The 25,898-nt window shown below is 36.3% G+C and overlaps 1 protein-coding gene across 2 annotated transcripts in view; it reads left to right on the top strand.

Annotated features, from left to right (window-relative positions):
- Positions 1–25,275, top strand: part of SYT14 (synaptotagmin 14) — a 53,102-nt gene extending 27,827 nt beyond the window's left edge. Inside the window, exons 3-7 of one of the 2 annotated variants that reach the window (XM_058802380.1) lie at positions 4,203–4,471; positions 6,353–6,802; positions 20,397–20,586; positions 23,636–23,692; positions 24,822–25,275. In XM_058802380.1, coding sequence (XP_058658363.1) covers positions 4,203–4,471; positions 6,353–6,802; positions 20,397–20,586; positions 23,636–23,692; positions 24,822–25,135 — 1,280 coding nt within the window. In that variant the 3' untranslated portion in view covers positions 25,136–25,275. The remainder of the gene's footprint in view (positions 1–4,202; positions 4,472–6,352; positions 6,803–20,396; positions 20,587–23,635; positions 23,693–24,821) is intronic. The other variant, XM_058802381.1, reaches the window with a different exon arrangement.
- Positions 25,276–25,898: the final 623 nt, after the last annotated feature.

Below are 25,898 nucleotides of genomic sequence, written 5' to 3'. Positions count from 1 at the left end.
TTGAAATTTACGTTTGATTTAAAAAATAAATAATTATGTAGCAGAGTATGAGCAGAGATATATTAGAGGAAGGAAAGGTACCATTGGAGTATGAAGATATTCTGACAATTACAAAATATGACTTGCAAAAATTACTGATATATGAAGTGATTATTTATTTTAAAGGAACTGGAAGCCACATTCCAATAGGGGTGTTGTGATACTGTTGCCTCCCACAACAATGTGAATTTTTAAAGAAGTACTGTACATGAGGAACTCGAAGCTGCAGAAGTGTAGTTAATTATGGCTTATGAGACAGGGGAATTAAAGGCACAAGGGTAGTTTCTTTTTCCATGTTAAGAGATGGGTGTTCTTGGAATTACTCAGGAAATACGGGCTAAGGGGGACTGGGTTGGTGCTGCTGCTGTGAACCTTTGGGAAACATAACTACAATAGGAAAGTATTAATGCTGTAAACATGGGAAAAGGACATCACCAGCTGCACAGTGGGATGTGCAGCCTGGCATGGTCCATGAGAGACCAGAACAGAGAGGAGAAATGAGCAGCTTTGGAAGAAGCAATTTCAAGTAGTAACTGAAAACCTAAAGCATTTCTTATGATAAACTCCTGCATCTTTAAACTTTGATTCCCTCCCAGCAAAATGACTGAAAATTTTCTGAATTTTCTCATAGTTACCAATTGTATGTTCCAGGAATGCTCAGTTTGGCCTAGGTTGCTGTGTCAGATTTAACTTGCAAGTCTTTTGAGGTTGATGGCAAGGTATGTATCGGCCCCTTTACCTTGCAACCGGTCCTACAGGGCCTTAGGAAAACAGATGACCCTTCACTGCTTAACAAGCAATACTAAAAAGAAGATATTTATTTACTTCTGACTTAAATGTGCTGATGACAGTTTACATGCTGTAATCTCTGAGTCTACCAGCAAAATGCTAATTGCTCAGGTTTGTCAGGTATTTTGTTTATTTCTGGTTTCTTCAGCTGTTAAGCAAGGTCCTTACTATCACCATAAAGTGACTATTTTCCCAGCTGGCTGAGGGAGGATGAAAACTTTTATTAAAGCAGTTACCCCTTTAAAAAGTGTTTATTCAAATCTTCCTATTGACACTAATACACTGTACTCTCAATTTAGAGTTTACCAAATACTCATTACTAAACAAATTTAGTTTCAGTCATATCATGAGAATACCAAGTATTTTCACCTACTTTGGGTGGAGAACTGAATGTAAGGTTCTGTCTTTCTATTCTTCTTTCTTTCTATTTGTCTTTTCTCTGTTATGCCATTTTCTGGCTGGTAGGAAGCTCAGACTAAACCTGATTTGATTTCTCCGTGATTGTATCTTACTTCCAATTTTGGGACATATGCTGGCTTGTTTTTTACCCTGTCTAGTCCAAGGCGATGTGGTTATTTAATATGATTATTTAATTTACAAATGAATTTACAAAAGGTGTTTTCTATGTGATTTGAAAATTGCATAGAAGCAATGCAATGATTAATTTTAGATTTTCAGTGTACCCATTTGCTTGTAACTCTTTAGCAGCTGTTATTAGTCACATTCAGTGGTCTTTGGGAGGTATTCCTTGGCTTTGTCACAGTACAGAAGTATACATAGCTGTGTCCAAAACTTGCATCTTAAATAAAAGGTATGAAGTATATAACACACAGGGGTTTCACGTGTAAATATGCACACATTTCAGATCATCTTGCCTTTCAGCTCCAAATGTTCTCCAATACAATTCGTGATAAGCCAGCAAACCCTAGCAGTAGTTTTGTACTTTAAACTTTGATACATATGCAAAATGTTTTAGACAGGTTGTCACTACTTCTAAGTAATTTTTAAGGAAAATACCCAGGATCAGATATTTAGTGTTGCTGTATTCACTACTGTCTGTGATATCACTTGTCTTTGATATAATCAGTCATTAGAATGTCTCGATGGAATTCAAATCTTCATGGTTTTCAAAGAACCGTAGCAAAAAAATTTCATTTTATTGCATCATTTACTGTGGGGAGGGGGAAATTAAAATGACACAGTTTCACCTTGAGAATTAATTTGAAAACCTTCATATCTTTTTTTTTACAGAAGGCTGTTTTTCAAAACCAGTTTATAATCTAGACAGAGGTGTCTCTAGATTTTTGATCCCAGATACTTGTTTTAAGAATTTACATGCTATTTCAGTTTGTTAAACTGAAATTTGAAAAATATGTAGTTAAAACCTGCCCCAGTGTTTTAGCTTTTTCTGAGATTTTTGAGTCATAGTTGGTTAATAAGAATTTTGTTTTCACTTCTCCCATGCCTGCATTAAAAGCAGCTTTTCTGTCACACAGCCTGTACAGTTTTCCCATAGGGACTTATAATGGAGTTCATCAAAGTGAAAAAAGTGAGTCACACAGTCATTTATTTACTCATGTAAGACAATAATGGTGTTGATAACTACCTGGACACATTTTCATTTCATTAGATTATGGAAAAGCTGTGTGTTAAAAATTCTTATCAGACTTGATGACAAGTGAACAGAAAGAAACTCAGGGCTGCCAGATTGTTACCATCTCATTTAATGCTGTTTGTTGCCTTTTGGCAACAATGAGAAGAAATGCTATTTTTCTGAATTTTCTAGAATATTTAATGATATAGATTATGACAAAGAAGTCCAGTTTTCATGGTATAGGCAGTCAAATGATGCACATCTTTATTTTATTATGATTACAATATCAGTTTAGATTCTATGTCTATCTAGTTTCATGGGCATGAGTTGCCTAATATTCATAGGTGAGGTTTCATGTTTTTCTGCTAGACAGATGACTACAATTCAAGTATAGAATTCCCTGCTGTCTGTTTTGTTTTCTAGCCCTGAGGGACTGGAATTTCAAGAGCTAGTAGCACTGGCTCACTAACAGCAGAAAACCTTTTGCAGGAGTGCTGGAACAGTATTTTGGAATCATTCTGAATGGCAGGCTGGCTCTGATGGGTTTATCAGAGATGAGAGGGTTCCTGACAGTGGTTTCATCTTGTGGGAGTGTTTTAATTACTTTTTTGCTATGGTTCTTTTAGGAGCTGTTGAAATAGAGAAGAGCCCTGCATTCCCCAGTTAATACTTTCTTTAACTTGCTTGTTTGGTAGGTTTTTCTGTGTGTGAAATGGTATGTTTGACACCAGAAAGCATTTTTGCTTTGAAATTTTTATGTATAAGGTAATTCTTTATGTCAGGGGCATTGAAATCTTCATAGAAACCTCTACAGAAAATATAAACAAAATCTGAGACAGTTCTTTACCTGTCCTTGATATTCCTTTCATTTCAGCTGCTGCACACCTTGCTGTCTTTTCCCTATTCTATTCAACTGTGTAATGCTGCATAGTAAAATATGAGATAAAAAATTGAAATGTAATTTTTTTAAATTAACTTTCAGTGTCTGTAGCCATGCATCGGGTTTAATTTCTGAGATGTATAACCACATTTGTATCTATCTATCTATCTATCTAGTGTGAAAAGCAAAGATGGTCAGCATCAAGTATTCATCCCAAGCACAAGATTGCTCTTGATCCTTTTTCCACTGTCTTTAGTGACTAGAGGTAGTGTGTAACTTCCAGACACTGGATATGTACCCTTTAGTTGTCCTTAACAAGTAATAAGGAATCTGAGACACTGCTTCACATTTTAAATTCACTGGTGAGCAGAGTTCATTTGTGTGAAAGGTTGTCTTTTTTAGTACCTTACTTGTCTTCAGACTTTAACTTAGTATCTCCCTGGTGGGCAACTGCATGGGAGGTAATCAGCTTGATATCATGGCTTTAGGGAGTGCACTTTGTTTCCATAATTGGCCTACATTCCATCTGCATGGAATCTGAATTAAGATATCCAAAGGTTTTTGCAAGGTAAGCATCCCTGAAATTCAAGCCTTGAATTTTTGTCATGTCATATCCGTGCTATATTTATTTCCATGTGGTTTGCACAATCTATTCTGACTATACACTTAAAACTTTGCTTTTATCTAAATTTCTTTCATCTGAGAGATCATTCATTTCAGTTTTGAACATTTTTTTTTTCAGTAGTATTGTTCATCTGATTTGAAATGTAAAGTTAAAAAAATAAAACCATACATAGATTTTTAAATTCTCTGTCCAGGCATTTAGATTTACATTTTCCACAGAACTGTTTGAACAGTGAACAATCAGAAAGTAAGCAAAGCATTTTCACTTATTCTCAGCAAACTGCATTCAGAGGATGAGAAGAACACCTCCGCTGGATGAACTGCAGCCACCTCCATACCAGGATGACAGTGGCTCCCCTCATCTTTCCTGTACGCCTTCTGAAGTTGGAGACAGCAAATGTGAATATTCCCAGTGCAGCAACAGCCCAAGGTGTTCATATAAGTGCCCAAGTGAGGGAAGCACGGGACACGAAATAGAAAGCTTTCATAACAAAGGGTACGAAGAGGATGTTCCCAGTGACAGCACAGCGGTTCTTAGTCCAGAGGTAAATGGAAATAGCTGAGCGTGGTGAAACACTTCTTTAATCTAAAGATCAATGCACAGTTATACAGGCACTAATACTCCTGCTCATTTAATTTAAAAAAAAAAGTAGTTTGTTGGAAAATAGGACACTGGGATTTCAGATTGCTGTAGTTACCTTTGTGGCATCTTAGCTTTCAAACCAGCTCCCAGTAAGAGTGAATTATTTTTTAAACCATTTTAAACCAGTCAGAAAATTTCATCACACTGTAAAGACTGTAGTCAAAATTCTTCCACGTGGTTTTTCAGACAACATAAATAAACTTCTCTTAATGCCCTTTTTAACCACTTTTCTAAAAACCCTCTAATTTTATGAATCCCAGCACTTTTTCAAACTGAACACCCCATAATGTAAAATAAGTTTTATGAAAAAAAAAAATTGCAAAGGTTTTTTTTTGATGCTGTTCTTGTGATTTGGGCCACTTAATGTTCCTATTTTTGTGCTATAGATTGTAATCATATATATGTAATTTTTTATATGAAGAAATCAACTTTTTTGACGTGTATTTCATTGAAATGCCTTTAGCAACCAGTTACTGCACTAACATCTATGGGTGAAGTCTAATTAGTGATGCCATGTGCAGAAGAAGCTCTTTTGCTACAAATTTGTCTTTTGTTACTACCAGAAGTTTTGGAGTACGTGTTAGAGCGCAGCCCTGATGTTTCTGTCTAAGCAGCCCTGTTGGTAGTTGATGATGTTGGTGCAAGGTCTGGAAGGCCCAGCTGCAAGCCCTTCCCATCTTGTGTCACTCCAGACGTTAATGTAAGCATATTCAATAAGAACTGAGAATCCTGCCAATGTTTTTTTATAGCTACTCGAAGCTTCAGGAGTGAAGCCTTTACAGGAATGTATTCCCACAGCTATCTGGCAGCCAGATTAAAATAAGAACATTTCTTAGCCCAGAAGGCTTTGTCTTGGCATCTATTTGTTCATGTAAACAAGCTTATCTTTGATAATGTGAAGACACACTTGAAATACCATTGTTTTACATACTCAGAATAATTTATTGTATGAGCAGTGGGTTGACCTGTACTTCTAAATATTTTCTGTTTCAGTATCTCTATCAAACTGGCTGTTGTAATTTTATAGGGGATCAGTATTTTATTCAAAATTTGAAGTGACAATAAACCATCTGAATTTTAAGTTTAAAATACAATTTTGGGATTGAAGATGGTTTACAGAGAGCTCAGAAAATGAATTCAAACCAGATACATCTTCTACAGTTCTGGTAAAATTACATGAATGAAGCCTTGAGAGTGACATTCTTGGCCATAGCAGAGGGGTTGGAACTAAAAGATACTTAAGGTCCCTTCCAACTCAAAATTTTCTGTGATTTTATGTTTCTGTGATAATTTTTGGCATATTCATATAACTCTTACGGACTGCAACAGGAGCTGTGTGTGTAAGGTTTGTTATTCCTGTGTTCTTTGCTGGCATCTCACTGTGCTCTCAATCATTCGCTGTCTCTTCAAGCAGTGTAATAGGTGAACTTTAAAATGTATGTGTGAAGTAGGTGAAATAAGGTGATTTTATCTTGTAACCAATGTATATACTTTTTAACATGTGAGGCACAGAAGGAGAGGTCATTACAGCTTAACTCAATCAGTTCAGACTGATTTGCTCCTGGCTTTTGGTGGTATTGGCCAGGTAAAGTCTTGATTTCATCTTGACTGCCAGCCAGCCACCTCCTTGGGCTTTCAGTGCTTAATAACCTTGTTTAGGAAATGAACAAAAAGATCATAGTGGCTTCATATTGTCTGGAGTATACCATAATTTCCATGCCAGATTTAATAATAGAATACAATAAATAAATAAATAAATGGCTTTTTTTCTCTTCTTCCTCAGGATATGTCAGCTCGAGGATCATCTTCACAGCTTCCTAAACCTTTTGATCCTGAGCCAGTAGCTAAATATGGCACACTGGATGTGACTTTTGACTATGACTCACAGGAACAGAAGCTTTTGGTGACAGTGACAGCTGTCACAGACATTCCAACATACAGCAGGACAGGTGGAAGCTCGTGGCAAGTACACCTAGTTCTTCTCCCTATAAAGAAGCAGAGAGCAAAAACCAGCATCCAGCGGGGACCGTGCCCTGTCTTCACAGAGACATTCAAATTTAATCACGTCGAGTCGGAGATGATTGGGAATTATGCGGTTCGCTTTCGACTGTACAGCGTACGGCGCATGAAAAAGGAGAGGATTGTGGGAGAAAAGATTTTTTACTTGACAAAATTGAATCTTCAAGGGAAGATGTCAGTGCCAGTGATACTGGAACCCTCTTACAGTATGCCTGTAAGTATTAAATGAGGCAGAATAAGAATGCAGTGAGATACAGTGTCCTGAATTCTGAATAAGAATAGTGCGTGTATTTATAGAGTCATCACATCCACTCAGTTTTTTGAACAATCATAGCGCTGCATTAGCACAATGAAAATTTCCTTAGAGCTTCTGTAAGTACATTCACTTTCCACCTGCAAAAGCTGGCCCTGTTTTTCCTTTTAATTACTTAGAAATTTCCAGTACATAAATAATGATATAGCAGTGAATATATGTTTCCTTGCATATAGATATGTATATGTATGTAATAATATTATATTTATCACTTGCAGCACTTCAATTTAAGAAGAAAAACACACCAGAGTGGAAAAAAAAGAAGCTATACTAGCAAATGTCCTCCATCTGTTGCTATTAAGTCTTGGTTGAAAATAGGTATTCTCCTTGAAAGAAAGAAAGATAGGAAAGAAGAATTTTGAGTGTATAAAGCAATTTTTAATAACTTCACTTTAGAACCTTGTAAAGAATTGATTTCTGGTTCAGTCTGAAGTGAAAAGTAGTTGAAATAGAAAAGGATTTTTTCTGAAAAAAAAACAAAACCCTACCTATCTGATGAACAAAATTATTTGTCCCCCAAATAATATTTCTAATAAAGCAAAGCAACAATAATTAAGGATGAACATAGGTATCATTATCAATAAACACAGAAGATCAGTAAATTGGCAGTGATCACCATCTTCTTTTTTAAGAATTTAACTATGCTTTTGTTCAGAAGAAGAATGTCATGTTGTGGTCTGGGCATCCTGGACTAGGAGTGCTTTGGTGTTCCTTGCTTAAGAGTTGCATGTGTGATATATTACAGATATATTTTGGGGAGAAAAAAATTATGATTATCAAGGACGATCCATATTTGGTCATTGTATGTATTTTGTGGTTTGGGGTTTTTTTAACAATCCATAAAAGAATAAGAGGGGAAAAAGGGAAAGAAAGGAAAATATTTTTTAGGTGAAGCAAAGCAATTAATTTGTTCTGCATTTTGAAAAAAAAGTTGGGATTGATTGAAATGGCATTTCTGGTGAACATGAGTATTGCCAAAGACTCAAAATAAAAGGCTGTTGTGTTTAATGACTGAAAATATATTTATTAGTAAAAGCTGAAGTTAAATCATGGATCTGGTGGAGGATCAAGTGACAATAGAGCAGATTCCTCATGGTTCCTTAAGAAGCACAAATCAATCTAATCTAAGGATGAAATGGTTCACCTCTCTAGAACAAACTTTCTTAGTGAAAAGTTTGCTAATTTCACAGCTTGGAAAAAAGCACCCCATAACCCAAAACACTGAATATTCTAAAGGTACTTGCTTAATTTGCGTGTTTTGCATAGGTTTGTGTATAAAATTTGCTAAAATAAGTGGAAAAGGGCAGTGAATGGGCCGTGCATGTGATTGATTGGTGTATCCCACATGCACACTGGTTATTCTTCAGTATTATTTTCTTGAAATTTTGTGATAGGCAGAATAGAAACAAGTTCCATAAGGCATGAAAAATGATAGCTTATTCCTTATGTTCTGGTATGATAAGGCCTGGTGTGTCAGCATTTTTTGCCCCTCAGTGTTTGGGGGCTGGAGCAAGAGTAAGGAATATTGGTAGAAAGTGAAGGGATTTTTCAGAGTTCGTTGTTGTAACAGGATTTAAGCAGCTCTACCTGTTGCTGGAAAGGATCCTTCAGAGTCATGACAGCTTGAATGAGGAGCCATAGTCTTCTGGAGCTACGCAAATCAGGTTTTACACCTTTGGGAATTGATTAACTTCTGAGTTTATAGGTATTTTTATCTTATAATTTATAGCCATTATAATATTTTTTCAGTAAGCAGATTTATTGCAGAATTTAACATCTATTTGTTTTGCAAGAGTGTTAAAATTCATTTTGTTTTTAGGATGTATGACTGGAAGTAAGAGGCATCCTTGGGCTCTTGAGCTCAAGCCCTGGTTACTGAAAAGAGCCAGGTCATCTTGATCACAAAATTGTGAATTTTCATCTGAAAACATTAGGTTGTTTTGTTTGCAACCTGAATTTCTTCATGGCCAAGTTATTACCATTTGTTCTTCTGCCAGCATTGGCCTTGAGCTTAATTAGTTCCTATCCTTCTCAGGTGTTTGCCTCTGGGTATATTTATAGACATTGATTGTATTCCTTTTTAACTGTCCTTTTGCTAGGATAAACCAACAGCCTTTATGTACAATTTATCATAAATGTCAGGAAGGAGTTATTTAACAGGAAAAGGTAAGTGCTGTTTGAATTTGGAGATATCCAGTTGCTCAAGGATATTAGTAATTATAAGATCCATGCTGAGGCACATTCTACATTCAGAATTAAATTTGCCTTGTTCAGTTGCAGAGGGTTTTGTTGCTGAGAAGTGTTTATATGTGACAGCTTTTTTATGAAAATATTTCTTGGACACATGACAGGTGTCCTATTTTTTCAACTGCTTCTCATTATATGGATTTTATATATTAAATATACCTTCTGTCACTGAAACTTCCTAATCCATTGGAATATCTATGTTAATCTCTTCTGCAGAAATGTATTTTATTTCCTTCTGTCTGTGCCTGATATTATATTAATGTATTTTATTAGCTAATCATATGCCTTCTGATTGTATAAGAACAGTTTGTATCCTGTGAAGTTCAGTATTTTTTCAGTGATACCTTAAAGCTGTGCATAAGGAATCTGGCTAAAAGTAGATCAGCAAGTCCAGTGCCTTTCAAACATAGTGACAGTTTGACATGAGTGGGGCCTGCAAGTCTCTGGTTATTGTTAAAGTGTTAACAAATGAATGTCATGGTGAAGACATGATACTAGTATGTTCCTTAAATAGGTTTCATGGCTTCAAATTTACAAATATATTCAAAAATATCATTTTCACTCAAGATTTCACCCCGTTTCTCTCCTTCCCACATTGTGTATAATGCCTTGCATTAGCAGCTATTATCCCCAGTCCCGTTGCCATTTGTCTTTAACAGCCCTGTGCTGCTGCAGTTCTCCCACGTAACAGGGAAATCCTCATCAGCCTCCTTATTTATCACACATTTTCTCCCAAGTTCAGGGCAAATGAGGAGGAAGCAGTGAAACCAATGAGTTGGGCAGAATGCAGTTGTCACTGTTATCTGAGACAGTGTCCCTTTCAGATTTGATAGAAATGGTCCATTGCATCAAATGTTTAATATTCAGGGGTGTAATTCAGCGGTGACAAAATTATGGTTTTGTCAGAGTATAGTTTGTGTAGGAAGATATTTGTCAATGCTTTCAGAGAAATTTTCCCTTTAGTACAGCAGAAGACAATTTTTCTTCACCCATCTTGGAGTTCAGAAAAGCTGTTTATTCCTCTTCAGGAAATCCCTGTGGACCTGTTTTTAGTTACTCTTCATTCTCACCCAGAGAAATTTTCCCGACAGTGAAAAACAACCTCTAGTACGATGTGATTATAAAAACATATAAGCAGTTTATTGAGTGAAATCTGTTTGGAAAAGATCAAAGTAACATGGTAATCCACCATCCCATAGGTTGCTTTTTGGTGTAGAATAACAACAATCAATCAGTCGTGGTTTTTATTTTGTGATTGATTTGGGAAGTACTGTTTGGGTGACCGAAACATACCTCTTGCTGCTAAGAAAATCTAGTAATCATTCGTTATGTATCATCAAATTACAAGGTGTTTGCTGGGAAGAATTAAATTTATTTTTCTTTCCTTCTGTAGCATTCTCAATTTCTAACATCTTGAACTCCCAGTGTGATCTCCATAAGAAAGAACCAATGGTGAAGGCAGTCATAAGTGTTTAAAATATTATTTTGTACATCTTTACTATAAAGATCCAGAGTGTCTGGATAATTATTTTAATTGCCCAGTGATGGCAATTATGTATGCAGTGTATAAAAATGCTCACTCTTGCACACACATGCACTCCACTGTGAGGAGAGTGGTTAATCATTTAGTGTGCACTGACAGGCCACACCTAAAGGCCAACATGAAATAAAGGCCTTTGATTTCATGTTGGTCTTTAGGTGTGGCATGTCTTGAGTATTCCTTGTAATGTTTATCAGTTCATAAACTTTGCATAAATAAAGGCTTTCAGAGTGGCATTTCCTTTTTGGGTCTTCTTGTCCATTTTAGAGTCAAGCTGTCAGGTTTTGTGCAAACAAAGCAGAAGAGTCACTATTAGTCACCTTACTAATGTGTTCTTACAGCATGATGTATCCAGGATTGTATTTGGAAGGCTAAATACTAAAATTCCTATCTATAAACAGAGCTTTATTAGATACCCGTATGATACTTTAGGCTGCTAAAAAGAAAAATTACTAACACTTGTCTAGGGAAGAAACAAAAAGACAAAATACTTTGTTCTTAGTATTTTAACTGGAATTCTACCTAAAATGAAGACTTCCTCGTGATAATATATAAATGCTCTTGGTCAGCTTGTATAAATTATATCCATCAAAGTGAGGGGCAATTATATTTCAACCCTGAGCACATTTTATCTCAGGAATAACTTACTCAATTCATCTGAGTTAGTGGTGGTAATACACAGAAAATCAGAATTGTTCCTTTGATGCAATATGGAAGATGACTCTTGCTGTAAGTTTGAGAAAGTTACAAGGTGATTGGAGGATGGTGATAATGTTAGTGAGGCTGCAGGAGAACGTGGCAGTACTTGGCAAACAAAGCATTCTCCCTGTGTTTGGCTGCTCGTGTAACATTACATGGCAGTACCAGCAAGCAGCAGTCATTGTCTTCATGGTGTTGTGGCTGGGGGTAACAAACATTGACTTTCAACTCCCTTGCTGATACAGATGGGAAGCAAGTTCCTCCATGGGTAGCCAGGTCTATTGCCATAACCCTGAATGCAGGATACTGGCAGAATTTTTGGAAGTCAGCAATGTAAAGAATTTCCTCTAGACGTCAAAATCATCACTTGGTCACGCAGAGTAAAATAACAATTTAAAAACAGGCATGCTTTGCCTTCAATTAATGAGTTGCTTCAAAGAAGTTACTTATTCAGTTTGGTCCCTGTAGTTTTTGATATTTGCAAATTATGGAAGCTATATTTCAGGTGTGGTGTTACTATTCTGAACGTACGATGATGCTTTTCAGCCTCTAAAGTGCCTCCAGTCAAATGACAGGCTGTGAATGACTGCTCTAGATTAAGAGTATTGCTCAAGAGGATTATTGTGAGTTAATCAGAAAAGCCAGTCCATCAGTGGCAAACATATTGTCCAGGATTCTATGTCTCGTTTTGATCCTCTTTAAAAAAATAAAATAGAGAAACCTTATCAATACATAAAGCTAAAAAAGTGAGGTAACTGTGAGATTATTTCATTCTCTGTTGTAAAAGTATGGTCTCCCAACCTGGACAGTGATTTCTAAGAGCAGTAAAGAAAATAATCATACTGTACATTTCCCAGAAGTGAAAGTTTAGAACGTAGAAGTAAAGATTGTCAGGGTTGTCCCTTGTATGACATTTTCACTTTTGAAGACTATGAGCTGCTGCTTAACCTTTCTCAAGCAACTCTTTCAGTGGAGGTTCATTTTTTAACTTGCCAACCCAAGTGAAATTTCTGGTTCCCCTTAGAGATGCTGAATTTCCCAAATATTTTGTTTTCCTATAATTTTGACTCTTCTTGTTTGCATATATATGTACACACAAATATCTTCTCACATTTGTTAGTGTCTTTCAAGAAAACTTGGAAGGATCAAAACACAGAATTGGTTCTGTTGGCCATTTTGAGCACCCTTCAGCAAATGCATGTGCACCATTTTCCTTCAATTTATTTCCATTGAGGGAAGTCCTAATCAGAGATTTTGAAAGAACAGATGAAGTCACCTAGTCTGCAAATTCATAATGCATGTGGTTGTGGAAATTTTGAATTAGTTTTTGATTTATTTGCTGGATGATTCTTTGTATTACTCTGGTGGGCTTTACAGTATAACATAAATCTTCTTCATTATCATTATTCATTTCAGACTTGAGGATCTTCAGGTAATCACTTCTTTTGTATATTCAAGCAGCCTGTATTTGGTATCAGATAAGCATTTCTGTTCACAGGGTGCCCCTAGCAAGGGATCCTTTTAGTCAAAGTGTTTCAGCCTCTTGTCAGGTTTGCCGTTTATATCATTTGACCTTCAGCTGAATCTTTCACAACTCCTGTCTTTCTGTTGGGCTTAATCAGCTGTCAGCTGGCCCCAGGAGAATCCAGTTTATCTTTTCCCTTTCTTTTTTTTTTTTGTGTAGCATAGCTCTAAGAACTGAAGCAGATCCCTTCTGACTGGAAACACCTGGTGGTCCTCTGATCATGAGATTAAACGCGACCTCAGCAAATCAAAAGGGCACCACTAGCAATTGTTAATCACAAAGAGTTTACCTGACAAATACATTCTAAATGTACAGTTAATGATATGGGTTTGTTCATTGTGAAAAATAATTGCATATATGTTTATGCAATCAAATAATAATCCATAGATTGACTACTCATAAATTGTACTTACTGTTTGATTGCTGAATCGTTCTCTTTTCCCAGACTGAAAGGGTGTAATCAAGAGAAAAATGAAATTATTTGCTATTGATCTCCCCAATGAGCATAGACTCAATCCAGCTGGACAGAGCATTGTTGTTTAAAGAAGTCTGTGGTGTTGCAAGCTATCCTGCAGTAACATCTCCATGCTCTTACATATTTGACTGGGAGTAAAGAGAGGGGGGATGTGTGAGTGGATCTGGGTGGGAGCTGTTAGCGTAGCTTCATCAGGAATGCAGGTGAAATGTCTGCATTTTGTGTCAAATGTTCTTACCTAAATTGCTAACACAAATACCTAACAGCTTCTACTGCTTGAATGTTTCTTTATGTACCTGTCTTATCACAGAAAACAGAATTGGATAATAAAAGGCCTCTTGCCTCTTTTACCTCCCATGGCCGTATAAAAAGCTGCTAGACTTCTGCAGTGTAAAAACAGTACTTTTGCAAATGCTGTAAATTCCATTGTAGGTTCGTTTCCAACTGCCTTCTCCAACTGCTGCTTGGGTTTGCTCTGCAAATTTCAAGCCCATTATGTCTGTGGAACAACCAGGTGACCTTTTGTCATCTGCCAAGGGTGTTATTTCAGTACAGACTTACAGAAGTTACAGAAAACTTAAAATGTTTCTCTTTCAGTAGGAAAATTAATGTTTTGTTCTGCAGAACTGCTAATAAAAAAAATAATTTAGGCACAAAGTACTAACAGCAAATTCTCATGAGAGAGGAAAAACAACACAGAAATCTCTCAAACCTGTTCAGAATCTTTCAGAAAAGTTGTGTGTTGATTTGTCATTATTAAGAATATGTATATCTAATTTTTTATTTTAATATTACTGCTAAATTATAGTATCTTAAATTTGAAACCAAGCCTTTTTTTTTATCAGTACAGTATTCTTACTAGATTTTAATTTTTTTTACTGATTATTTTAAATTATTTTTAAATTAAAATTTCTGTATTATCATAATGTATCTTAGGAAGTGTTTTGTAGTGTCTATGGTAAATTAAAGCTTTGTATAGAATTTTTAAGGTTTTAGAACTTTGAATGTACTGAATCAAAGAATTTTAATTTGATCTCAGTTTTTCAGTGTTCGATCTGTGTGAAAATGATGTGGGTTTTAGAATTCTGCATCCAGAAGTTTTTCTCTCTTGGGAGTAAAAAATGGGGTAGAGCAGAAGCTTTTGATGAGAAATGGGAATATTATCATTTCAGATAACCTGATTTTCAACTACATTAATAGTATTTAATAATCAAAACAATCCATATTTGATGTGAATACCACTGATGTTGAGTGGATTTATTTGCTAAAATTGGAATTTTTAACTAGGAAGTCCTGGTAATATTTAAAGCATGCCATTTTACCCAAAATAAACGGGTTTTTTTCCCTGAGATCAAGTTGCATAATGGAAAGATTATTAGACTATTTAGTTTCATGTTTGTGATTTAAGTTGACTTAGTAATGCTGTAAAGTGTTAAGTACATGAATAAAAATGCACATTATACTTAATTGGAACATGCTTCAAGGAAGCTATTAAGCAAAAACCCAAATAATTACCTGTCATAGATAATGATACTTTCCTAAACTTGAATCTTTGTGAGATGCTTAAAACTATATGTTTCAATGTTTGCAAGCTCAGGTTATAAATTTAAAGCAAAATACTGATAACTGTGTGTTCTCCTAATTTTACAGTACAGGACATCTGGCTGTAAACTTTGAGATTCCTAATTATTTTGCATCCCTCCATTTTCAGGGCTGAGTTCATCAGGTGGTTTAAGTTCTCTTTCCCAGGAATGATCTCAAAATTTTTTCAACAGCATTTTAGGTTTGGAATGTGTGAAGTCTGTGGTGCTGAAGCCACTAGTGAAGGATGTGGAGCCCCCAGGTTTGGTTTTCTCCTCTTGGGAGCTGGTCTGGAGCCCCTATGGGGCTTGGTTGCTCTCCTCACCTCAGCAAGCTCAGAAGGGAATGGGAGCTTCAGGGTTCAGCCCTAGCGTGGGGATTGAGAGAGATGAATGCTGTCATCTGTCATCTAAAAAGTGCTGGAGACCAGGATTGAGGCCCCCCCTTTGCCTGCTAGAATTCACATTTTCTTCCCTAACCTCTCAGTTGTATTGATCTAGAAGTAGAAAAAGTAATGTGCAAAAAAGTTCTTTAAGAGATTAGTGGTATAACATTAACATTTAAAATTGGAGAGAGACATTTAGACAAGTAACATGCTGTGAATCAGATTTCTGTTGCGGAAGGATTGTCAGCAAGGTTTCATCTCTTCTGTGTATATTTTGAAAACCAAAAGAGTCAGATACTCTTGTTTCATAAGCCCACAGAGATTACATTGTAACCTGTGCATTGAGGAAAATGAACTTTTAACTGCCTTGAGAGCATGACCACATTATTCCCTGTCATTAACTCCAGTTGGCTTAAGAGCAGAATTTATAAGCAGAACTTCAGGGTATAGAAAAATAACAGTAGGAAATGAATATGTAAGTAACAAATACTGTGTTTCCATGGAATTGTGGGGAAGGAAGACAAATAAGTATGTTTTACATACATTACCATGGATGCAAATAGAGGATTCTCTATGTTGTTTGAGGGGAGAGAAAAACACTATTAAAAGTGCCTCTCAGGGTCTGAAGTCTGACATCGTGCATTCTATGTGTCCATGTCCCCTCATGTGGTATGAGGGGGAAAAAAGAGTGTTCTTTTTGTGATTGCCAACTTTTGTACAATGTGAACATAGTCCATACAAAGGCTGCTTAATGGGAATGTTTTTTGTTATATATTTATTAAGAAATAATGTCTCTTCCCCAGATAATATATGCAAAGAAGTCATCAAGGACAATAGCTTGAGGAATTAGTAATTAAGTTTTTGTAGAATATGACACATACTACTTTTACAATCCAGTAGAAAGCAGCGATTCTTGTAAGTGTTGATCAAATAAAATCAGACTAACTTTTTTACAAAGTGTTATCCTGTGGTGTATATGGGAAAGGTTTTGGTCCTTTGCACACAGCTTTGTGTTAGACAATTCAAAGGCTGAACACTTTTAATATACTGCATGAACCAAATATTTGGAATAGACTTCACGATTTTTTTTTTGCAGTGCTTACTGTTAATAATGTATTTATGGTCAAATTGACAAAAATTTGGTCAGGATGTAGTATTAATTTCCTGGAGACAACCTCAAGAGACTGTTTCTTGCACTGTGGGCAGATCAGTAACACTTTGACTGTTCATCTAATTTCTTAAAAATCCACATAGAAGGTTTTGTGACAGTTCTCACTTAGCTCTTCTGGTGCTTCACTGACCTTGAAAAGCCTTTGCTCCTATGGAACCTTAGTCCTTCTTTTCCTTGCTTGTTAAATTACACACAGTGTTTATAGAGGATGAGAGGGAAGCTTTATGAAAATAAACTTACCAAGACATGATTTCAATCAAATAGTAACTTTTGGTCTGAATCTTAAGTTTCCCACAGGGAAGCAGCAGTAGCAAAGTGGGCTATGGATAGCTTTACAGACAGATTGAATGCTGACCTGCATGGAGGTGAAAAGCATCTGGTTGCACTGTAATGTCATTGGAGCTCCATCTATATTCATGTTGCACCAATGAGCAATTTCAATGTTAATATTTTACAATTTGGCACTTGGCTTTGAAGGTTATATTTTGAGCAGGTAAAAGTGTAACTTCTTGTCTTGCTCTTTTCTTGATGAGTTTGTTAGTGCTTTTCCAGAATTCCAACTTGTGTAAACAGAAAAAAACCCTCTAAACAGAAACTTTATTAAAGCTGTTATTTCCACTTTTAGTGCAGCATCTGACTTAGCACAAAGCCAGGTTACTTACCCACAGATGTCATTATCATGGAATATCTTCCTAAAACAATGTCTGGATTTCCACAATGTGAACAATGTGCTGGAGAAAATGCTTTTGAAAAGACATCTAATAGTACTCAGTATCTCTACTTTCAACTTTTCCCTGCAAGGGAAAGTCTTTCTTTAGTTGTTGATCTGAGCCCAGTTGATCTCAACTGTCTCTTAAAATTCCTGATTGTGATTTCTTCTCTTCCTCATAAAATTTTTGTTTTCTTTTAAAAGAAAATTGACAAAATATGATCTTGCTCTCCCCTTTTCCTCAGGTCTTTTACACACTTGTCCCTAAGTCCTCTGTTTTCTTCCTTGTTATAGCCACAGAAAGTATACTTTGGTTAATGTTGTTTAATCTTTTTTTACCCAGTAACATCACTCTGTCTTCTAATCTGCTTCATTTTCCTTCTTAACATTTCACTTTCTCTTGTATTAGGATTTTCCAGTTTATAACTAAGAAGCAGAGTATTTTTTAAATTCATTTGGGTCAGCATGAAACAAAATGAATTGAAATTGAGGTTCTTTTAGAGTGAAAGGGAAAACAAAATGCTGTTTAGATTTTTAATTTTGTGAATTTGTTTGCTTTATTTTAATGTCTTGTCCATGTCCCCACAGTTTTGTAGGAAGGAGATCCGTAAGTTTATTATAAAATAAGGATTAAACACCATTCATTTGTTTTTCTCAAACCTGTAAAAATACTTTGGTTTAGAAAATATTGTAGTAGAATATTTAATTTAAATGCTCTCCAGATTTTCTTGAAGCTTACATCTACCAGTTCTTTCTGTGCAACACTTCTAAGGTACAGTCATTTAGTTGCATTTCCATCCACTTAGAGTTCTGAAGCATCACCTTGGTCTTCTCACCCCACTTTTCAGCTGGTGAGATCCTTTTACTTGGCCTTGAAAAAGGCAGTCTTGTCCTTCTCCTGTCTACTCGGGATTCTGCTGTAAAGGAAAGATATTTGTAGCCCATGCTTATGTAGCTTTGGAACACCACACATTGAATTTTCCAGTTGTTTTCCTCCTTCTCTATTTTACCACAGAAGCTTCTTGTCTTCTCTTTCCTGGTACTTGAGGACTCATTTCCACTCAGTAGTCACTCATTTATTATTCACTGTTTCTAACAGGCTAAACCTTACTCTGATACCCATTGTAGTGAGTTTGACTCTGTCATAAACTGGTTTCTAAGTCCCTCTTAGGTCATCAGTAAACTGTACAAATAAATCCCAGTTAGGAAAAGGCACTATCATCACCTTCTCTCAGCATGTCAAAGCCCTTGGAGGACTTGGGGACAATGTTACCCAGCTGCCTTCTTTGTGTTAAATCTCTTTTTTTTGTGGGCTTGCAGCATGGTCTCAATCAAATTTGAGATCTAAGCTTTGAACAGTGTCAGGTGGACTGTGCTAAAATTCCTGACTCAAAAAATGATAAGGTGAATAAGCACCATGGGGATAATGTGTTACAATTTTAAAAGACCAGAAAACTTAAGTAATAGCTACAGCTGTGATAGGCTGAGGCTTTCAAGTGTGCAGTGTATACTGTGACTGCTGAATCAAGTCATCTTTCTTTTAAACTTTCTATTTTGTTCCTTCTGTTGAAGTTAGGAATCAAAAGTTTCCTGTTCTATGAATGACAAGAATCAGAGAATGAATGTATACTTGTAATTAATTTTCAGCAATTAACATTTTGCCAGCAGTTTGAAATTTATTCTTGCCACTGAATAAAGAGCTTTTGGAGAAATAACCAAAGACTTAAAATTCTGAATCTGCAGCTTGGGAGAGGGAAGTCAAAGAAATTTGTTGAGGTCCTTCTTCAGTAGTAAGAATGCATTTGCTAACAACAGTTAATGTTTATTAATGAGGAACTGGATTGCTGCTTGAAACTTCTGCTAGACTTTTGGAAAATGTTCTCTTGAAAAGAAACAGTTAAACTGTCAGTAAAAGGGATATTATTGTAGCTATCATGTCTTCTATAATTTGAGATTCTGTAGTGCATGTGGGATTTGTATTTCAGCTGAAGTTACTTATAAAGTAACTTACAAAGTTAACATTTATCTTGATGATGATTTGTGCTATTTAGGTTTTAGGTCTGATCTTATGCCCATGTCAGCTGTTGTTGGAAATGATAGAGACATTTGGAATCTGGAAGAATCAGCTTCACAAAATCATCATGACTCCTTGGAAGAGTGATGCCAGGTTCCCAAATGAGTCAAGCCATATTTGAAAAATCTGTGGACCCAATTTACACTTTTTGTGAGAGAATCATAAAGGGATGTGCTGATAATTAAAAAGTCTCTCCTCAGTTACCAAGTACATTGTCATTCTATTGGCTACTTGCCATCCAGTTTTTGTTTTCTGTGGTACCACTCTTATGTGCTAGTGCAAATTAGAATAGGAACAACTATGGTGTGATTACTATGGCAGCATAAAGAAAGTGTATTTTTCCCTTTGTTTTATGCCAATAATGAGGAGTTAAAATTATAAAAATTAGTAATAGAAACTCCCATTAAAGATGTGATATAGTGAGAATGCATGAAAGATCTAAATTTTTGGAAGCTTTCAGGGTGGAAATGAAAGCATTGCTTCCTGAGCTTTGGATGGCATTCTTCCTTTCCCGCCCATGACAATGAGAGTATTGCAGTTCTGTGTCCCTGGATCCAGTTGAATTCCTTGTAAGCTAATTTATGCTAGACAGAGTGCACTTTTCTAATTGCATGTGTTCTGTTACTTTGCTACTCATAAATTCTCAGGCTAGAGAATAATCTTTATAAAGGATGAATAAGAATTTTCTGTGTTTTATTATCTTCAAGGTTCCACTGGTGTTCTTCATTTTTTGGAAAGTAAAATATCCAAGGTTTAATGTTTTCCAGGATGCTGACAAATTATGTTACAGGTCTTACCTTAGAAATTGAAATAAATAGGGATCATAAAGGCTGTTCTTCATCTTCTGCTGTTATTTCTCCTTAATCATAAAGCACCTAATAATTGTTTTAATTTCATACCATTTTATTGTTACCTCTAACATGTGCAAATTAAGCATATATTAAGAATGTACATTTCATATTGGGTGGTTGAATGGAACTTGTTATTGTGACTAAGTTGCTTTCAGAATTTTCTATGCGTTATTCTAAAAATTGACTTCCCAGTAACATCGTTCCATAAGACACACAGAACTTTTAATCTCTTTTATAGGGTTGTGACTCTCAAATGAGCATGTCAGAAATGTCCTGCAGTGAAAGTACCTCCTCTTGTCAGTCTCTGGTACATGGCTCAGCTCCAGAAATCCTCATTGGCCTCCTCTATAATGCTACAACTGGAAGATTATCAGCAGAAGTGATAAAAGGAAGCCACTTCAAAAACTTGGCAGCGAACAGACCACCCAGTGAGTGAAAATCTTTTTTCATCCTAATGCTTCTGTACTGGTGGGGCTCTCAGTAGCAAGGACTTCAATCTTATCACTTAGTCTTACCCAATCAAAATGAAATAGAGCAATCATCAACTAATCTGTTTCATGTTTTATATTTCTAGTCAGTTGGGAAATAGCAAAAAATCTAAAATTCAAAATATTAATTGTAAGTTGACAAGCCTGTTTTAATTTTTCATGATGACTGACTAATAAATTACCTTTATCATAATGATTAATTGCTAAATTACTAATGCCTCACATCACAGGCCAAGAATAAAAAAGTCAGTGTTTAAAGAGAAAGTACATGCCAGTTAATATTAATATAAACGTTCTGAACAGTTATTGCTGTTCCTGGAGGGGTTGATGCTGCAGTCTTTAATTGCCTATGTGCCTGTATATCTGTGGTAATATATGTAATTTGGGAATGTCAGTAAAGCAAGGAGCAACCACTTGAGGCCTTTGGCATATTTACTGTACAGGAGGAAGGTTCACCATCAGAAAGGACTTGAATTGTGTCTTCAAGCATTTGTTCAAAAATATATGTCTGAAATATCTGTGAACTTTATATACTTCTTAAGTGGAGCCAGATGGAATGTCACAGGGAGAGAATGTTATTACTGTCTCTAGCTCTTTGATATAGCTTGAGAAAGTTCAATAACAAGCTTATCTTTTTTTCTTCTTTTTCTTTTCTTTTTTTTTTTTTATTTTTATTTTTATTGTTTTTTAAGACAGTGGGTCTGATTTATGTAAATGTTAATAAGAAATACCTACCTGTTCCTTTTGATTTTGTCAGGAGGCTCAGGTTTTAGCTACTCTTTCTGGCTTTAAGCCCCAGATCAGTATGGCACTAGCAGATTATCTGCTACTGGATTATGTATTAGGCTGCCAATATTTTGTAAGTGGTTTGCACATCTCACTTTGTCTTCAGAGTTTAGGAAGTAAGCCAGAGTTGATACTGATGCTCTCTCCTCTTCCTCATTTTCTTGACCCATGTTTGTTCTATTCATAGTTGGCTCACCTTACTCTGCTTGTCTTTCTCTATACTTTTCACATTGATGGAGCCAGACTTTGCTAGCACAGCCAGAGAAGGAAGGCAATAGATTAATCTAATACTTCTATATAATTGGGCAGCTGCCCCAGAGTCACCTGTTTGGAGACAAAGTGTAGAAACAGATGGGGAAAGCCAAAGAGGACACTGGAGTATGAGAAGAAATTAAAGGGAGAGAAGAGATCTCCTGTTCCCTTAAAGCAAAACCAGATGCTTTTCTTTCTGGAATCTCAGAGATGGCCAGTTTTTATTTAATATTTAGAATATGCAAGGTAGGAGAGGTTTAGTACTTGTTTTGAAAACAGAGATGTTAGTATGTTAATTCCCAAAATGTGCTCAATGGGCTCATGCTATGTAGCTAACAGTTGTGAGTGTCACTGGGGTCAAAAATTTGTTTCAGATTGCAAGAAAGGAGCAGAGAACATGGCACGTAGCCCTGTAAAATCATGGTCTGTCTAACCTTTTCAGAGGGAAGAGCTTCCATGCTACCTTTTGTCCCTATGAAGGATAGGGGGAGGATTTGATAATAACCGTGGTCCAGTTCTGTTAGGGCAAATGTGGGTTCCGAGTTCTGTTGTTTCTAGAAAGCTGGAAACTAATGAACTTTCTGGGTCTGGTAAAACCATGCACAGAATATTTTGGAATCCAGATTTTCCCTTTGGGCTGTTTTGTGCCATCCCCCTCCCCTGCCCCCAGCAGTGGTGGAACCTTTTAAACTCCTGGACACAGATCCATGCCACTGCCATATCCTAATCCCATACATCATGGACATCTGCCAGCCTCAATCTGTGCCAGCATTTCCACAAAATGAAAATTAAGGCCTGTAGGGATGATGATGATGATGAAGAAATGTCCTGCTCACAATTGTTGTTTGGAGTATCAGTGCTCCAGGATCCTGAGAAGTGCTGGAAAGTATATGCACAGTTCAGTTTTCATTCATGCATTGAGGAACTTTTATAGAAATGGAAGCAATTACTCTTTCCCATATTTCTGTAGTCTAGGGCTTGGGAACTTGAGAATTTTTGTGAAGTGCCTCTGCAGAAAATATGAACTGAATACTAAATTTTTACTTCTTACTAGTACATGCTCCTCTACTGCATATTTATATTACATAGTAACTCATTTAGCAGTTGAGTACAGGCAAATAGTCCAGATCCTGCAGGCAGTAACAGTGGATGTGTCTTCTTTGTTTCTCTGTGCGACAGTTGATATTTTGCCTGAGAAAAAGAGGCTTCTCAGTTTTCCTTGAGGTTCAGTTGAAAATATGTTGCATATTAAATGCATGTGTGTATATGCATGCGCACACACATTAAATCCATAAATATGTGGATTTTAATAAGCAAGGTCTTTAAATCCTAAACAGAGACCCATTGCTGAATTTTAGATATAAGTGACCCTCAGCTCTTTTCATGATAACATCAGTCATTCTTGTGCCCCAGTTCATCACTACTCAAGAGCTGAAGTATTACAATCAAATATCTGTAATTAGAAAAGCTAAAGGCAAAACCAGCTTGATTTTCAGTTCAATTATTTTTCATTTTATTGCTTAATATATGAAGTTTAATTACATTAATGTGCAGTTTTTCTAAATATGCTGGAGTTTGCATGAAAAAGCATAAGGTTTGATAAGGATATAGTGATCTTTACCCAATCTGCTGTAATTTAATAATTTGCACAATTCTTGCTATGGTAAGTGTGGCTTAGAATCCAGTGTCTATTAGTCCTAAGATAACCCATTATGTAAGCAATGTAATTTTTGTTAAAGATTACACAAAAACTGCACAAAATTTCCGTTTCATTAAATTTTACCTAACAATCCTTTTGTTCAGTCCTTTTTCTGATCTGTGCTGCTAAGCTTTCATGTTCTTCCACTCTAGTGAGTAGTGTTTCCTCTTAAACTTTAACCTTTGATCCTCTCTCACCCAACTATTGACATCTGGTCATTATTTCTTTTACTGCTTTCCACCCCATTGTCAGACGGACTGTTCTGTTGTCTAAAACACTTGATAGGTGGACAGGTTTATATAATCCGAGGTGAGTTCCTGTAGAAACTAATTGGATGTTGTCTTTTTCATGCAAAAGAAACCTGCCAGCAGTAAAATATCCACAGCTGCCTACCATGCCAGTTTATGAAAGTATATGTTTATTTTTTGTGGCACTCTTTAATGCAAAAGTTGCATTTATCTCTGATTATGGATGTTGGGGTTTCAGTGTACTTGCAAAGTGAAAATACTCAATGTGTTTTTTTTAGGATAAACTCCAACCTTTAATTGATATTATCCATTAATATGAAAAGATAAGAATAAAAATTAAATATGAGATTGTTTTATACAATTTTGTATTTCCTATCATTAGTTAACTTCATGAAATGTGCATCCTTCTGCAGGAGCATGATTTGGTGCTTTTGGTCCCATGAAAATAGATATTTAAAAATAAGGGTTTATACCCAAATGCTAACACATAATGTGCACTTACTGCATTACTTGCATCAGCTTCTTAAATGTATGCTTAAAAGCACCATACAAGCTAGTTTTGAACAATCATCTTGCATTATGCAAAATCTTGCTTTTCTTAAAACACGCAGTAAATGTATTCCTTCATGAATCTAGGAAATAATAGGGTTTTTTTAATTGTGTAAACTTCCATCTTTGAATGCACTTTGCTACATTTTGGTTTTCAAGATAAATAAAACTGAAAAGCCCAAAATGAGAACCACATCCATGCAGAGATTATTCTTAAGCATTTTATCCTGGCTGTTTTGATATCATTGCTGCATTTTGACATAATTTTGTTTTCCTCTTCATTAATTGGCTTTATTCCACTTTGTTTATCCATATTCTTTGAAATTTCAGTGGTATGCTTACAGTGTTGTGGCTAGTTGGAGCTTGCTAAGTGTTAATGCAATTTAAGTTTTTTTAGACTAAACAGGGTGGGAGGGGTCAATGGGAAGAGGATTATGAGGTATACCTTTAACTTAACCCATGTCCATAGTGCTGGAGCTAGTTCATTTGTTAGTGTGTTTGTAATATTTTGTTTACTTGTCATGTCTCCATGCGTTCGGCCATCCTGGTATACACCATATCCTCGTTCTCTGTAATCACCTCCTTCTCCAAATCTCTGGCTCCAAGCTATCTGACGTTCCACCATGTGACTTCTTTTGTAGATACATATGTTAAGTTAACACTGCTGAACTCGATGGGGCAGGAGATGTCCAAGTGCAAGACTTCCATCCGCCGAGGGCAGCCGAACCCGGTGTACAAGGAGACGTTCGTTTTCCAGGTGGCGCTGTTCCAGCTCTCGGATGTGACGCTCATTCTCTCCGTCTACAACAAGCGCAGCATGAAGCGGAAAGAGATGATAGGCTGGATTTCCTTAGGTCTCAACAGCTCAGGAGAAGACGAACTCAACCACTGGACTGAAATGAAGGAGTCTAAAGGACAGCAAGTCTGTAGATGGCATACTCTACTGGAATCCTAATGGATGGTAGAAGGTGCAGCCGTGGTTCTAAGGGAGCTTGTTCTCCCGGGAAGACGATCATCCCTGGTCGCAATCAGCAGATTCGTTAGGGGAGTAAAAAATGGAAATTGCAGTCAACATTCCATCGGAAAGGATGCACAACCTGCAAAATGGTGGGATTTAATACAGAATCTTCACTTGGTGTCATGAACTTCCTTGGTGTCAGAGGATCCTTGCTGTACACAGATACAATAGCGGTCCCTTCCCCATCCACCTGATGCTGTATTTGTTTGGGTTTGTTTTGTGGTCTTCAATTCAGAAACATTTTGTGCGAGGTTCTCCAAATTAATGTAAGCTCCTCCTTGTGTACCTTTTGTATTGCTTTAATACTGTAGCTTCTGACCTGCCTGCATTCAGATTAAAGGTCAATAGTTTGCACTTTCAGAAAAAGTTAATGGTCTGTAAAGCAAAAGCAAAAAAAAAGAAAAACCACTGGTGAAAGAACACTTAATAATACAGCAAATAGAAATATACTATTGTTTTGCACTGAGTTTCTTTCCAGGAGCTTGGTAAAGTAAGTTTTCATTTTTTGATATGCAGTTGGTTTGAAAAATACTGGCATTTGGGCATCAGGTGAACTTTGACATCAAACTAATGTTTCTTCAGTCTGTGACAGGAACAAGCTCTATATATGGCAAAAATTGGGTTTTTCCCTCTTGCCTGTACTTCTGCCTAATCCAAAGAGACCAGACCATTCGTTTGGTCCCTTCCAAAACTCCTTAGA

Source organism: Ammospiza caudacuta, chromosome 3 (genome assembly GCF_027887145.1).
Source record: "Ammospiza caudacuta isolate bAmmCau1 chromosome 3, bAmmCau1.pri, whole genome shotgun sequence".
In the NCBI taxonomy this organism is placed as follows: domain Eukaryota; kingdom Metazoa; phylum Chordata; class Aves; order Passeriformes; family Passerellidae; genus Ammospiza; species Ammospiza caudacuta.
This window is presented reverse-complemented; position numbering and strand designations above follow the sequence as displayed.